General features: G+C 44.6%; 1 protein-coding gene across 1 annotated transcript in view; it reads right to left on the reverse strand.

Annotated features, from left to right (window-relative positions):
* Positions 1 to 17,203, reverse strand: part of LOC131269668 (serine/threonine-protein kinase 32A) — a 47,026-nt gene that overhangs the window by 8,453 nt on the left and 21,370 nt on the right. The window contains exons 4-6 of the mRNA XM_058272151.1: positions 15,839 to 15,909; positions 15,427 to 15,515; positions 7,246 to 7,283 (exon numbers count right to left, since the gene is read on the reverse strand). Of these exons, the coding sequence (XP_058128134.1) occupies positions 7,246 to 7,283; positions 15,427 to 15,515; positions 15,839 to 15,909 (198 nt within the window). The remainder of the gene's footprint in view (positions 1 to 7,245; positions 7,284 to 15,426; positions 15,516 to 15,838; positions 15,910 to 17,203) is intronic.

Consider the following 17,203-nt stretch of genomic DNA (forward strand, 5'->3'; position numbering starts at 1 on the left):
TGGGTCACGCATTATTGCCGGCGAAGCCATTGTGGTACCGGGAGGGAGGAAAAGGGGGGGTTCGGGAGCATCAAGGAAGATTATCATTTTCCGAATTACTGCGGCCGGCGGGGAGGGTGAACCGTGTGTGCGTTCCGGATTTGCGGGCGGATGTCCCGTAAACGACAACAATATGCCCACCGGTGACAGGGTACGTGATTTCATTAAAACATCTTCTTCGGTCCGGGCGAAAGCTGGACATCGTTGCCTTTTTCCTCTCCACCCTCTGAACCTTCCGAGGTTGGTTGTGAAGTCTTTAATTCGGAACTTTTTCCGAAATGGTCGATCGGGTTGAAGAGCCTCTGACAGCCGAATGGGAAACTCGTAAGAAGACGATAATCATCCTAAACAGAGGCGTCGACGTCAATAACGGGAAAACGGTATAAAAATCGAGTGTTTTTTACTAAGATACATACCTGAAAAGGGGTAAAAAATGGGAAAGGTAGATCTATTTACCAATCGGTGCCTTTTTACGTGACTAAAAGTCATTAAACCAATACATTTACGAGGTGGCTACTACTCCTCATTGCAATTGCTTTGTAAAAAGGCAAAAAGGTAACAAAAAAACGCAACAGTGTTATGAACTCATACGAAAAGATAACGAGAAATGTTTTTGAGTAGAGTAATGAAGCAGTTAAAACAAACAAGCGCAAACAACCGGGCGCAAAATGTAACAATATACTATTTCATTATGTATGTTTTGTATTAAAAAGGTCGAAAAAACTACCAACTGCAAGTAAAATATTGGTTACAACGTTACTTCCATTTTTTTAAATTCTTCCAATGAAAAGCGCTCGTTTTTTGCTCTGTAGAGAAGTAAATCAAACGTAAGGAGAAAGCATGGAGAGGGTGGTTTAATTCATTTTGGTACAGGTTTGCATATTTTTAATAAATGTGTTATTTTCATAATTTATTTTTGTTGTTGTTTATTTTTTTAAAGCAATTATGCTTTCGATAATCAACTTTTGAAACTTTTAAGGATAAAATCTCGAACAATTGTGTATTGAAATATGTAATTTTCTGGTGATTTGACATTAAGCTAATTAATAAGTAGTTGAAATATCAAACCATAAGATTCTTCACACAGAACCACTGTGCAGTGGGAGCCTCTCGACGCTAGGAAAACAAAAGGGAAAAGGAGTGGCAAAATGAATTGGATCGGTTTGCTTTTGCCACTTCCCAAGACCATCTGGTCTGGAGTGGGCTTCGGAAGGTGGACATCGAGCGGTGTGCGGGTGGAAAACAATTTCTGATGCCGAGTTGCGGAGTTGCGCAATGAGCTTACCGATAATTTCATTACGGTCGCACTTTAGCCACCCCCCACCTCCTGCCCGGCCGCATCCTCGGTCCTCGGTTCGATTTAACCTCACACCATCGGGACGCCGCACTGATTTTGCCCGCAGCAGAGTTTGTTTGCTCGAGTTTTTCCTTTGCGGAGCCGATTGCAGTGCGGAGAAAAAGGAAAAACGGTAAGTCGACTGTGTGCATTGGTTGCGTTGGCCGCGTGAGCTGCCGGGGTGGAAATGCAGATGCTACGGTGGACGCTGGGCCAGCTGGGAAGAAAAGTGCTTTCCGGAGACGCAAGTGCTGGAAATCGTGGGAGTGCGGTTTCGGACGGGCAGTTACGTCCTTATGGGTTTTATGTAACCAACTCCCGGGTAGGAGTTCTTTTTCCACTGCAATTAGTTTCTGCCTCGATGGTACACCAACGTTCTCTGCCACGTGCCTCCCGAGCGGTTCAAGGCTTACGGGAAAATAATTGCTTTCCTATCGTTCCGTGCAGCGTTGCATCGAATGAAATCCAGCTGCTTTTGTCGTTATTACAACCTTTTGCGCTCGGTGATAGGGACCCCGTGGGGTGAGGGAGGAGGAATAGTGGGAGGGGGGTGGGAGGCATTTGTGTCATCTTACATCCTGCGAAACGATCACTCGCGCCCGCTCGGTTGTAAATCTCGGATGGCAGCGAAGTACCAGGCGCCTCCATCGCGATTTACACATTTTGTACGAATAATAATAATAAATTCCGGAAGAGCATCGGCGTCATTTTATGGCGGACATTCAATCCATCCCAAGGCCCCGCAGGCAGGAGGTGCGATACGTTGCGCGCGGAGATTCATACATCGTTTTTCTACAAAGTACCGGGCGCCTCCATCAAAACCGGTGCACAGTGGCCAGGTTGTAGCAAATAGCGGGATAAAAGCTTCACTATTGCAAACTGTGTTTTATCACGGTTTTTATTTATTTTTTGTTTATTTATCTATGTATTTATTCATTTTTATATTTACTATTACATGCTTGATAATGTTCAAGCTTCATATATAATTTCGACAAGTTCAAGTCAACAAGTTTAACTTTATAATGCTAACTTCTTGTTTGAAGATGAAAAACTGATAAATTGTCATTTTGCTATCATAAACATATTTATTTCTCAAGGATTACTATTAGCTGACTTTTCAAGCCGGAAAAATTAATAAGTCTATCTTTGATGAAGTTTTAATCCACAGGTGATTATCAAATTTCACTTCTTTACCGTCTGACAGTTCCAAATAAATCAAACCGTGGCAAAAGTGAGGTGTAACTGGATGAAAAAATTGTCAATTGTAGGAAAGATTGGAAAATGATTTATACAAGCGGTCATTTTCACGATGGAGACGCCTAGTACCTCGTGAGTTTTCATGAAGATGTAAAATAAACTTCCATTGTGCGATGGTGAGAAGTAGGATGAAATAAGCTGACATTTGACAACGGGTGCGCCAATGTGGGTGAGAATCTCCCGGACATTCAATCGCAGCTGTGAAAGTGTCTGTACATATTTTTTTTATTTTCAACATGAAATCCCTATCGATTCAAATTTCAAAAAATGGGATAGAAAATACACATACTTCGAATACTTTAGATTTGCACACGGTGCTCGAATACACGAAGCAACTTTGTCGCAAAGTCTTCCGTGGCCGTCTTCGGAGCACAACTTTCTGTAGCATTTTACGCGAACTGGGGGGAGTTATGCTCCTCGTCATGCAACATTAACCGCCCTTCTCACCCCGATCTCCATTTTGAGCTGCAATTGCGGTACACCACGATGCATAAAGCCCGAGTGACCTTCCTTTCTTGGCAAGCACTTCGCTTGCGATCGATGGAGAAAAAGACATTGAAGTGGAATTTTGAAGTGGAGACATTGTATTTTATTTTCTATATTATCTTGAAGGTATTCAAGTATGTGGTAGTGCTACATTCAATATATCAGCAATGTAAAACTCGCTTGACTTCGCGAGCCGCAATTTTTCCTTAAACAGAATGACGGTCCATAACGAAGTATTCGTTGGATTTATTAAAATTGGTTCGTATCAATCAATTCTTTTATCTTAAGCAGTCCTTGATACTCCAAATGTTTGTTTTAAGGTAAGTAGAATCATTTCGACTAACTTTGTATCAATTCTGTGTAGTTTTACTACCATGAACAGCTTAGTTTTATGTTTCTTGAGCGAATGTTTCTCGCCTCAAACAAATAACAAAAAACGTTTTTAAATGAAATATGAGCTTTGGATTTAAATTCGTTCCTTTTGAAGTTGTAGTCATCCACCACAAGTTGTCGGTATGATGCGGAAGTCGACGTTGAGTACCGTTTCCTTGTAGAAGTCGATAAAATTGCCGTTGGCTCAATCCTCTTGCTCGTATGAAATTGATCACAAAATCATACGAGAAGCAAACCATTCGATGCATTGTTCCAAGCGGTGGCCCTCTCTGCACTAGCTGTTTAATAGCGTTGGAAAGAACATTTTTCCAATCATTCATGAACGATTCGGAGCGAACACAAAAGTCCACCTTATGCAGGAAACGCTCGAGCGATGGCGTTTGACAAGAATGCAAGGATAAAGGATTAATTTTCCTCGAGCGGTCAACCGAGTTGGGCACGAGGGAGGGAGATGGGAGGGGGCCCTGGTTTTTCTCGTTCATTTCCCTCGCCGTGCCGTGCGGACCGTCGACATCCGCCACTAAACGAGCATCCTGTCGGCGCATCCTCGCTTGGAAGCTGCCTGTTTCGAATGCCCTTTGCAACGATGATGCTGCTGCGATATTGTGGCGCCAGTTGGAACCGGAACTCCGAAACCAAGGTCCGATTAGTGATGGGAACTACGGAATGAATTCACGAGTCACGAGTGGATCTGAATCTGAATTGCTCCGGTTGACCCAGGATTGATTCCGGGTAGTTTCGGTTAAATCCGAACCGCTCCGAATGAATCCGGAATGATCCGAAGTGCTCCGGATGAGTCTGGAATGATCCGAAATGCTCCGAATGAATCCGGATTGATCCAGCATGCTCCAGTTGAATCCGGATTGCATCTATTTCGAAACTTCTTATCAATGAGCGTATTGATTCACTTCATCGAGATGATTTAGTTTGGCTCGAGTCGGGTAAATATGAGGAGGTACGGCCCTTGTTTTGACCACATGATCTATGCAATCGTGATGATTCCTTCAACAAAAGATAGAATTTAATCAGAATTGAGGAATTGACTCTCCATTCCAACGCATTTACTCTGAATTGACTCACTTTATTGAATCGTTTGTCTCATGAATAGTTAAACCGAAGAACAGCACCACTTCCGGAGTTGATCCGGATTCGAAGGCAACCGGAGTTGAATCGACCCAAAATTCGGTGGGAGACCGAATTTCACCCATCACCAGTTTAGCTGCACTCACTCGAATTTCTATCGCCGCAAAAATGTGTTCTACAATCAGCTGTGTGTGTGTGTGTGTGTGTGTGTGTGTGTATGTGCGCGTCTGTAGGGCGGCAGGATCGTCTTCAGCGAGCGTTTCTAGGACGATTGTCGGAAGCAACAATTACTTCACACCCGTCTCGATGTCGCTGCACCGCTGCACTGGCAATAAAATATGCAAAACAATTCGCTCGTCCCTCGGAAAAAGAGGGAAGACGGTGGGGAACAAAGTACATGCGAACGGGGAAAGCTAGTTCCACTCACCCTTTTTGTCCACGTTAGTTTTCCTTTTGAAAACGGAACGGAATTTCAATAAAAACAAATCAAAACTAATGCTCGATGCTGCTCGTTAAAAGCATGCCTTATGCTGTTGGTGTTATTTTGCAACGAAGGCCCCACCGGAAAACCCATTCTGCCGCCGTGGTAGCGAGGAAAAGGGAGCGTGATTTTGATTTTCCCGGACAGCGATTTTCCCAAGTGTTCCGTAAGAAGTATTTTCGATATTAACGATTTAGAAACACTTCACTCCCGTCCCATTCCAGGTCGTGCCTTTTGTGCAGCGCTTTCATTATCGTTCTCGCCTCGCCGTGTTATTGCGTGTTTTCCGCCCATTTTCCGCTGCCCACCCACCGCTGCTTCTCCCACCCGCCATCGCCTGTGATGAGGTCAGCGGCGGACCAAACATCGGTTTTGCGTGAACAAGCGCAATGAAAATCCGTAAATCGGTGGCTCGCTCGTTTCCCGCCTCGCTTTGCCACTGGTTGTTCCCCTTCCCCCTTTCCCCACAACCCTACATTACGACATTGGTAATGTGGCAGTTCGTAGGCAACACGACGAGAAGAAGGATATGCAAATAGGCGTCTTAAATTTGGCGACTTATCAATTCAGCCTCCATGGTTTCTTTTTCGTTACGATTTCGGGCGTAACGCGGGGAAATTGTCATCGTCACTCCAACCGCCGCCCTGCCAAGGCTCTGGATTGCGATGTTTTCCCTCCAACCCCGTCCCAACCATCGCTGGGATTTAATGGCTTTCGGTTTATTGCTCTCCATTGGCCGGCGGTTTTGCGCCCGTTTCCTTTTCTCCTTCGTTTCGTTTCGCGCGTTCGATCTCCACCGTGGTGTATAAATTGGATATTAAAATTCCCCTTTTCCTTCCGCCCCTCCTATTTCTGTCCTGGATACAATTTGCATTATCTGTTATTTCCATCAGTCAACAGTGATTTTGATTTTGATTTCGTTCGCTCCCTCACGAAGGTGTCCGCTCCGCCCGTGTGCCATTCCTGTAGGCACACTTTCACTCGCACACACACACACACCCACAAAGACACACTTTATTTTTCTCTCCGCCGTCAAGAGTCCTTCCTTTCGCGTTATTGATTGTTTTTCGACGGTTTGGGGGGGGCGCAATCGAAGCGCAAAAAAAGGCGAAAGTATCTCCATTAGGGTGATTGAAGGCACGCAGTGCGACATCGAGTCCTTGTGTGAAGGCCACATTTTATCAGACGAAAGAAAAAAAAAAGGATGTTGCTAATGAATTGGCAAAAAAAAAAAACGTAGGGAACCGAAAGAGGGAAAATACATTTTCCTTCCAATGTGAGTGGCTTGTTTGAACCCTCAGATTGATTTGCATGTTCGTGCGAGACGAAAGATAAATTGCTTCAAACCAATATGGTCTGGAGACTAGTTTTTGCCATAACTTTTCGACCGTGGCCGGTTGGCTTCTTGATTTGCCTGATCGTATGCCGTTTGCCTTTATGCTTTTCCTCTTCCATCCACTACACACAGATATCATGCGTACGTGTGACTACATTTGCGTTACAGTGCGTGAATTTGTGAGCGTTCCTTTCCTAACGGTGGTTGGTGAAGAGGGGGGGCGAAATAATATTCCCATCAAAACGCACCCGAATGCGACGGAGAAAGTAAATGCATGGAGTGGAAATGGAAAACAAAAAACAAGCCGCCGCACTCGTCGACGCCTCGAGGGTTTTCGGGGGGGGGGAAAATGATGCGATGGAAGCGATAAAATTATGGAGATGATTGTCAGTTCATATTTTACTGCGAGCGGGATAAAGTCGGCGACGCGAAAAATAGACCAAGAGAGAGAGAGTGAGGAAGAAATAGAAAAAAAACGAGCGAAAAAGATAGAGAAAGAGAGGAACAAATGGGAGAAAAACATCGAATGCATATGTTAATGTAACCGAATCGCAAAGAATAGAAGAGGAAAACACTAAAGCATGGAAACCTAGTCGTGGTAACGCACGAAACACTCGGCTCCGGAAAGGTTACTTGACAAAATTCTTTTCCGTTCCTTCCGAAAATAAACCCGAAAACAGAAAAAAAGGACACACTGTATGGTGGGGCGGAAGGGCAGGGGAGGGGGGAAGGTTTTCCTTTCCCAGACATTAAGACATTTTTCCCTTCCCCGTTGCGCCGTTATTCCTACCCTTTTGGGCCCGGAAAAACCTTGAACTTGTTTCTTCCACTTACCTTCCTCGTCCAGCAGGATGTTGTCCGGTTTGATATCTCTGTATGGAGGGGGGGGAGAAAAGAGGCAAGCGAAAATAATAGAGTATTAATGTTGGGTGGTTTTGCAACCATAACGGCACAAAGCATGTAACAACCTTTGCATCCAATCAAGCATCGGAGATGATACGCTACCAAGGAATTTATTTGATGTGCTCTTGCTTTTCTCTTGTGTCATTCAAATACGTTTTGGTGTGTATGTATGTGTGTCTGTGTCTGTGCTTCCAGGATAAACTCAGACAATATATGCCATCAATAAAATCAATTACGCAAACAAACAGTAACAATGATCGAATTCAATTGCCATCGCTGAAGGACCGACGGAGAACGGTCGGAAAAGTTCCAATCGCTTCCGGTCGGGGTTGACACGGGGCTGGGAAAATGGTGGGCACACCAGCACACTGAACGCTGGACAAAACCACGCACATCACACTGCTTGGGCGATTGAAAACGTTTCCGCTCGGAAAACGGATCGCTCCATCGGTTTGTCAACAGAGCTCTAAGGCTCTAAGGACAAAACGAGAAGGAAACAAGGTGGAAAGGGTGGGGAAGGGGAAGGAAAAGGGACGGAAGAGCCCAACAGGATCGGTAACTTCTTTCATTTACGCCGAGGTACGGCCCAAGGGTGTTTAAAACTCCGACGCTGTGCCTTCTTTTTTCGCGCGATGCGACAGAAAAGTTTTTTAATTGGCAATGTAGCTCTTTTCCCCCTTTTCCTTCAACAGTGGTGTTAGTGGTGGAGAGGAGGGAGGGAGTGGTGGAGGGGTTGGGAAGGTCTTTCTGCATCCTTTCTGTCCCGTTTCTCTGCCTCCTTCTCACACACTGAATAAGCGCCGCCCGATTGCTTTGAGTGTTTTTAAATTTTCCCAGTTTCCCCGGAGGAAAACGGGGGGTGTATATGTGTGTGTGTGTGTGTCTGTGTTAGGCTGCGGGGGATGCAGTGGTGGGAGCCGAATCGTCCGCGGGGGAATCAGGCTCGAAGCATCATAAATTGAGCTGCCATTTTCGGCGACGGGGAAGCGTAAATTTATAATTAATGAAAAATTACGCGTTAATTGGACGGGGTCGGGTCCGTAAGGGGGGAGGAGAGGGGGTGCGAATTGACGTTTGAAGCGTTTTTCCGGGAAGGACATGGGGTGAGGTTCGAGCGAAAAGTGGAGAACGAGAAGCCGGTTCGTGCTGGTTCCGAAACGACAACAATGTTTACACATACTTTTTGTAAAATCGAAACGGAATGTCACAAACGCAGGTCAAATGACAATTTGAATTAAATATGGCGCCCATTAAAATAACGCAAGGGTACGTTATTATCGTCACATTTTTCCAGTTCTCAACAGTACTGATTTTACTTTTCACTGGTAAACAGTTAAAATATACAAAAAGCAGCTCTTGGTTGTCAATAGCTAAAGCCAAATTCTTTCAAGTTATTTTTGTCCTCTAGAGCAGGGATCGGCATACATTTCCTAAAAAAAGGCCAGATATTTAAAAAGAAGCCTAAAGCGCAGGCAATCTTCAATTGTTTACACAACCAGCACAAGATCCGAACACGTGTCTTAGAATCAAAAGAAGGCTAAATACAACATTGAAACAAATAACAAAATAACCAAACTTGAACCGCAACATGTTAGTATAGATCAAGTGTTACCCAACGCAAAAGATAAACATTCGACCACCCACTTACAACAAATAACCATCGCACAGTAGCTTGCTAACCAAAACTAACAACAGTTTCTACAAAAAAAAGTAGTTCAATTTTAAATTGTTTACAGCATATAACAGGAACACCTTGTTAATAAAATTTAATCTTTGTTTTTGGGAAGAAAAAAAACCTGACATTGTGAACAAATCCGATAAAAATTGAGATGTTTGCCGACCCCTGCTCTAAAGGGAAGCAGTCAAAAACAAATAGAAATGATCGCGTTTCGTCATGTGTTGAAAACTCCCTTCCACACACAAACACACACACGTACACAACGCGAGTGAGGATGCATAAATAATCATTATTATTAATGTACGTTTCGGTCCCACCGATATTCCTCGTTCGTCGGGAAACTTTCCGGGGGTGACGGCTTGGTGGGGACGACGTTAACGACGGGGCCGGAAAAGTTTCACCGTCCCGCACCGAGACCGATGATGGATCCGTCAATGGAGGACGTGCGTGAAGTCGCTCGAATTGAATTTATATGTAAATCTTATTAAACCATCCACTTCCAATTTCCAGCTCGGCACACTCTTAAACCCTTTTCCGACGAACCCCATCGACCGCGGGTCGGAACAGCCGGTAACGTGCCCTCGTTCTTGCCAACGAAGGCCCAACTCTAGGCGACGAGTCAAGACCCTCAGTCTGCCAGTCTGACATCGCTTTGGTAAGAGGATATTATCACCCCATAATCAGGTCGTGCCTGCGGGCAGTCTCTCGCACGAGTAGAACCCAAATAATGATGTGAAAGGCGAGGATACATCACGCTGTGACGAAACAATGCTGACGCCGTCGGAACGCAACGCAGGAAGAGACTCATTTTCCCCCGCCAGCAAGTGTGTAGCGTGGAGTCGGGTTTTATGAGTCTTTTGATGAGATCTTTAATGATTCACGACTCACTGACGATAAATGAATCTCAAAAGGGGACATGCACCTATACAGATTAATGGACCTTCTGTGGACCATTAATGTTAAAAGATCCATAAATCATCGACGAAACAACAAAGTGTCTTGTAATAATGAATAGTAATGTTTCAGTCGATTCAATAGGTGTTTAGCAATCTGTCATTTGTTGAAAGATTAAAACTAGAATAAGAATGTGACTGCAAATAAAATTTCTTTAATGTGCCTCCTGGGGATTTTTTTTTGTGTACTTACAAAACAAAGAGCTACATGATTCTCGGGTGATTCGAGATGCGTTGGCAAATCATGCAATCGTCGGTGATTCTTAAACCATGAACTAAGAAAGATTCGTTTGTGTTCGATGAATCTGTTGTGAAGAACTAGAGTGCGGTCTTTTGAATCTTTCCACGAAAGTCTTCAGAGATCAATGATTCGATCCGTGAGCCATAATGAAGCTTAGATGGTTGATCAATCTTTATGAATTTGAAATTATTCATAAAACACTTTTGAGACAATGATTCAGGTTAATTTATTTCGTTGAAGGATTCATTAAGATTCATGAATCAGAGTTACATTACTCCATCTTCTGTATCTCGCCAACTGGTACAATCGGGTTCAAAAGTTCTCTTTTAGACGTCAGCCACCCTCGATATGGTGTATGAAAACTGTTGAACAGTGCCTTTTCTCTCCGATCCAATAATAGTTGGCCCATCACTAGCACTCACCGTCAACATGGGACGGAAGGATGCGGTTAGCGCTGCACGCGAGGAGACTGCAGCCCGAAAGGATTGTCTATATATCCCATTGAAAGCTCCATCAACGGTTGGGTTACGCATCCGGCAGGGATCGGTTTTGGTCCCGGAAGCGTGATGTAGCAACGCTCCGATTCCCCAATTCCTTCCCCAATGCATCGATGCGGTGAGGTTTTGCGTTGCGTATAATGTCGTACCTGTGTGTAAGGGTGTGTGTGTGTGTGTGTGTTTGTATTTGGGAGCCTTTGCTTTCGTCGCGGTGGTTGTTTTATCCTTTTTCCAATTGTGAAATCTCATCCGAAGCTGCAGGATAGCACCGTGTTGTGCGCTCTCCAGACGTCATGCCAGTATCGAATTGAATCAAATTGTGCAAACACGCGAGCTTACAAAGGCGGAGCGCATAGAATTGGAATCCGGCAGGGCGAACTTGCGCGAAATCCAATCATTCTCCCGCGCGTCAAGTGCTCCAGCCTGACGATGGTGACTGACGGCAGGGTCGTACGAAGCCTGCGGGCTGAACAATTGAACCGTATCGCGTCGTATCGCCTTACAGCCGTTGCGAGCGAGGTTAGGTTGGAAAGCCCAACCAGAACTCTGATTCAAACTTCAGCCCGCATCTCAAAAATTGGCCTCTTGGAGCGAATGGAACGCTGGAGCTTTAGAACAGGTTGTAAGCATGAGGGTCGGACGAGTCCCAGAGCTATGTGTGGTTTTTGAGGTTATGAAGGTTCACTGGCCGCTTGGAATATGGACATCACACCAGTGGCAACAGTTGCATTTTAAGCCTCCTTTGAAGTGATAGAATATTGATGAAACATTAGAAACCTGATGAGCTACCACCGTGTTCAATTTACACTTCCAACATGGCGAGTCTGCGACAAGAAGACATGGAAGGACTCAGTTTCAGGGAAGAACTTTCTAAAACCGCTTCCCCGAAATGCTGCACATCCCCGGAAACCACATAATCTGGATCATCATTGATTCACTCCAGCAGCGGTACCTGCTTCTCCCCACTAGCCAGCTTCTCCCACAGCAAACAACATACTGCAAAGTGTTCCCGAACAGCGGTACTCAAGGCTGCCTAACGTCTAACGAGGCTACGTTTAAAGGTGCGTGCGTACTCCCGAGAGTCGGATGGTGCGGCGAAGGACTTCCGCGAGGCCTTCACCTTTCGGTCTCGAAGGAAGGGACGGCACTAAGCGACCAAGAAGTACCCAACGTTGGCAGGTGACGTGGCGCTATTTATGGTATAATTTGTGTCGCCAGCCAGGCCCCCCCCCCCCCCCCCCCCCCCCCGGAATGGTCGTGGTTCGTTCTACCACTTGAAGTGCTTCCCGACTCCTAATCTTCCACTTCAGAACCATTCTGCCTCGCTCTGACAGGACGTCCGTGACGAATGATATTCATTAAAACATCGCAAACCCGAAACCCTCCACCCGGGGAGCGGAAGTGTGCCTCGTTGGTCCTGCAGGGCCCAAACATTCGAGGAGACACAAAGCGGGAAATGGGGGCTGCGGTTGGTGGAATCAATTACGGTGCGTGTCGTACACACGTCGTGCCCGATAGTGTTCGTCCTATCGGTGCCATTATGTCACGGCTGGAAGCCGCACCAGCGAGATGGATTGGTGGCCGATGGCTACACACCGCTGCGAGAGGGTGAGGTGAGCACCTGCGGGCGGGTGGTCAGGGGCAGAAAAAGGCACATCATTAATGGCACCAAAGAAAGCCTCGCAAGGGCCTTGATATCGTAAGCTTTCCTTCCAGGAGCACAAGGAGCAATATGGCGTTTCGCGATAGAGAACGCGTGTGGCGTCAAGGAACTCCTGTTTCACTGTGGAGTCGTAGCACAAGCCACAGAGAACAATCAAAACAGACCATTCTAAACCGTTGTCCAGGTGGAGTTGGCATATTCGTCCTCAGAAACAACTAATCAATGCGTGAAAACGTAGGGAAAAGTGGGGTAAAATGCACTTCAAATTTTAAATACACTAACTAAAAAAAGATGTCTATTAGCTTGAGTAATACATCTTAGGTGTATTTCACGATCCTTTCACATCAACTCTACAGCTGTCAGTCAACATGATTGGTTTGTGTTTTCCTTTATGTGTAAAAGGCGTTTTGAACGTTTTCAAGTTTCACTTAACAGCAACTGTCAAACACTCATTTCACTCATGTGATACCCAACTTTACGTGTCTAAACGCCGTCTAGTAATTTGAGTTGCCCAACTAAAATTGCACTTAAAGTAGCCAAGCTAGACATTTATTTCACAGCAACGAAATTTGACACTTGCTCAACTGACAGCTTGAAACCTATCAAATTGACAGAATAGAGAGTTCTAGTGTTAGAAAAATTTTGCAGAGAAAAGAGGTATTTTTATATAAGACGTGCACATTGCCCCAACTAACTCTACAATGTTTGACATTTAAAGTCAAACACAACATTTCGTTGAACGATTGCAATTGAAATTCCGCATTACAAGTGAATGAGGATCGATGTTGCGAACTACTCCCCCCCCCCCCCCCTTCTGCCCTTCTGTATCACGCACGTTGAGCAGCTGTCAAAACGTTACCCCGGGCATGTAGGGATAACCCCATTCGGCACTTCAAATGCGGCTGGCGTAAACTGTCGCAGCATGCGAACGTAAAAGTTTCCCGAAACGGATATCATCCGCCGGCGCGTGTGGTGTTTAAAGTTGAACGAGTGAGGGTGTGAGTGAAAAGAAGAAAATTGAAAAAGCAAACAACAAGGATGGAAGGAAGGATGTATGTCGACTTTATGCACTCAGCGCATGCACTTGTGAAAGTTTTCATTTAATTAAACCCACAAGCGCGTTAGGTGAAGTAGTACTGTACTTAAACCGCATCACCCGTGTGTGAGTGTGTCGAAACATGTCGAATCGTTACTGTCGTTACATTGGCCGGCACACCATCGCCATTTTGGGGAAGCAATCGATTTGTCATGTCGCTGGTCTACCATTGGCACTCCATTTACCAGTTTTGTTAACCACACTCAGTGGCTTAAGGATTGGCGGTGGCAGTAACGCTGAGGACGAGAAGTAACGCGGTAAGGAGGGAATAATACGTGCCAAATGAAATATTCATAAAGCACGGTAAATATGCAAACGAAAGAGCAGGATTTCATTTAACCACCGATACCAACGCGGGGTGCTGTTGGGTGGGGGGAGGGGGGAAACTCCGGCAAAACCAAACCCCGGTGCCATTTTCTCGGATCATCAGCAGAGGCAGGAAGAAAGCACACCTCCGAAGGGAAGAAAAAAAGAAGACATGCAAACACTCGCACCGGCAGCGAGCATGATTCAATTTGTAATGAAAAATATAATACGTCAACATAGGGTAATGAATACACAGTACCACATAAAAGTCCCCGGACAGCACCGTGTGCAAGTGACTGCCAAGTGGTTTTAGTACACTTTTTTAGCACAATGAGTTTTGATAAAAAAAATTCATAAAATGTATCAAACCAACGGTTTTTACAAGCGTATCAAGGACAAAGCTTTTCACAGAATTAGTTTTAAATATTAGTATAGCTTTTAGTTGCATTTTATACATATTTATGAGGCTAAAACTTTTTAAAACGAATGACAGATGGCATTGCTCCTATCTTTCGGCTAAATTATGTGCTCTTTTCCAGTACTACTAATATCGGTGCTGTAAAATATGATTTGACGGCTCTTTTATCGAAATTTTGACATTTTACAAAGTGTTTCTCTACAAACGCGTATATCACCGAAAGGAAATTATGATAGTTCCCAGTTGATAATCTTTTTCACATCCAAAGATTACTCCTTCTTACTTTTGTAAATAAAACACAAGCCAACAAATCGGTTTGTTTCCTTTAGAGAAACAGACAATTTCAATTACAATACTTCGTGAACGTTGAGTTCATAGAAAGGGGCTTTATCTCTTGCACTTCCTAATTTCAGTTTCTTACTCTTCCATTTTTTTAAAATATGATAATGACTTCAGCATGGTTTTTATTAATTTTCCATATTGATAACACTTATGTGGAATTCATTGACAGTCTCCCCTTTGGCCCACAAAAGCTGCATATTTGAGGTTTGCTTGTGTAAGCCAAAGAAGTGTACGAGGGTGTTTGCGAGCGACTGTACGTCGGAAGCATTACAGTATGGTTTCTGTTCAGGCTGCTGCTCGGCTGGCTGTTCGAGACGGGTTTTGGGGATTAACATTTGGGTGAAAGGAAATGGTGATGCTGGAAGAGAAGCGGGGGATGTGTGTGTGTGTGTATGTGTATGTGTTTATGTGGTTACAAAGCTAGCGACACCGATGCATGGGGCACGTTCAAGATTGTGGAAAAGCAAAGATCCGTGGGTGGATGGTGTTGAGTGGCAATGTGCCACAAAGCGTGAGTCTTTGTCTATGTATGTGTGTGTGTGAAAGTACGCACATGTAAGGCCCGTTTTCACCCGCCGTACATTCGATGGGTTTTACACGGAAAGATCTGTCATCTGCAGAACTTACAAGGCCTTCGAACGCGCACTTACGTGTTTGAATTTTTCATCTTCAACTTCCCCACACCATCAACCTCAATCCTACTCCTCCGACCCCGAGTCACCCTCTGCCGCCTCCCCCGCGGTACTGCTAATCTGTCGATAATCTTCTCTTCTACCAGTAGTTAAATGTTTAAAAAATGCTTAAAAGAAACCTTCAAGGCATCAAAACTATTATAACAACATTAAACCAACGATGAACATCAAGCTAACAGCATTTTCTGTCCGTCTTTTGCGCTTTCCCTTGAGAACCGCTACTTACCGATGCACGACGCGCTGCTTCTGCAGGTAGTCCAACGCGGAACCGAGCTCGCACACCAGCAGCTCGACGCTTGCCTCGGAAAATTCCACCTTCAGTTTTCCGTGCACATTGTGGGAAGCATGTGGAGGAAGGGAAAAAACGGTAGGAGAACGAATAACAGTGGGGCGCCTTTGCGATATTCCGGTAAGATATTCAGATGAGGTAACTCGACACAGTGTGAACGAATCTTTTGATAATTTACAATGACAGCAAAGATATTTGCTCTGTTGATAATTTTAACTAACTCTACTCTAAATAAAACTCTAAACTCTGCTCTAGATAAAACTCTGCCGCGTCCCTCTGGAATGCATCCCAAATGGGTAGTTTCGTGGACCTCACTTAGTGTCAAAACCGAGCCGGAGTAGAAGCTTACCTGATGCTGCAGATGATAGCGCAGATCCCCTCCGGCGAGCAGGTCACAAACCATGAAGAGGTCCTCCTCATCTGCAGAGAAAGAATGCAAAAGGGGCATGAGTCAATGAACAACCGTGTTTGGAGGATGAGTAGCTGCTGTGGACAGGATAACTGTTGCCCCAAAGGCGGGCAGAACGGGAACCGGTTGAGCTTTCATTCTGGTTTCGATCGGGAGGTCAGCAGAAGCGAAACTGCCAGCTTAAACAGGTTTATCTGGATCATGGAACTCATGACTAGGGCTATCAGCTATCCAAGGGCGACGTTATTCGTTTGCGAATCGCGTTCAAACGAGGCGAACGCGATGGCTGTCCAGAAAACAAAATCCAATAAAAATCTCGAAAATCACCCACGTACTCCAAACAGCTTCGCGCACCGCTTCACACTTGTGGCATCGGCTGGAAGGATGGGATTGAATTGGAAAGTAGAGCAACAGCCAAGCGCCACCGGAATCGCGTGGCGAATATTAATCGGCACTGACGGTGATCGGTGTGTTTGAAAAAATAGAAAAAAAAACAGATCCATGAAGCAAAACGTACCGATAAACTTTTCCGACGGCATTTTGCAACCGATCAACGATACAACAGCGTTTGCCACAAATTGTTGCCTCTAAAACACCCTCTGATTGAACTAGCACAGAGTTGTTTTTCTCTTCATTCATCTAGTTTTGACATATCGCATAAACGTTTGTCCCAAATGCAGCCATTTTTAATTTGAAAGCATCCATGTTTACACTTTTAATTACGATTTTTTCTGTTTTGGTCTTTAATTTTGATTCTTTTAAAATATTTAGTATGCCTAGTATAATGCAGAAGTATTTGCATTGTTTGCATTTAGATGTCTTTTGACAGATAAGAAAAATGTTCTTTGAAATCGATAAAAATACAATATTGATTGGTTTTAGAACTTAGGTACAATCCCAATTAACTTTTGATGTTACGAAATCAAAATGAATACATTAATGAATAAATGTGTTAAAGGCAAATATTGATGCCTTGTTGTGAAACGGAAGTGCTTGACAAGTTGACTGCCACATCACCGATTTCGCGGATGACAGCAGCAATCCAAATCAGTCTTTAGCAAAGACTTCCCAGAGGATACACTTTTGCAGTTACTATAGCTTTATATTTTACAAGTGAACTACAATATCAGTGTAAGACGCTGATGTGGTTTGGTACTGTCACCCGCAGAACTGGGTGACGTGGCTGTCAATATGGAAAGGGACAAAATTTGATGTACTATTGAAAACTGGCACCTAACAGACCAAATCGAGTGGCAACCACTGTGGAAATCTGGCCAACGAAGCCAGAGCAGAGAAAGCGAGATG

This window comes from Anopheles coustani, chromosome X, assembly GCF_943734705.1.
Source record: "Anopheles coustani chromosome X, idAnoCousDA_361_x.2, whole genome shotgun sequence".
NCBI lineage: Eukaryota > Metazoa > Arthropoda > Insecta > Diptera > Culicidae > Anopheles > Anopheles coustani.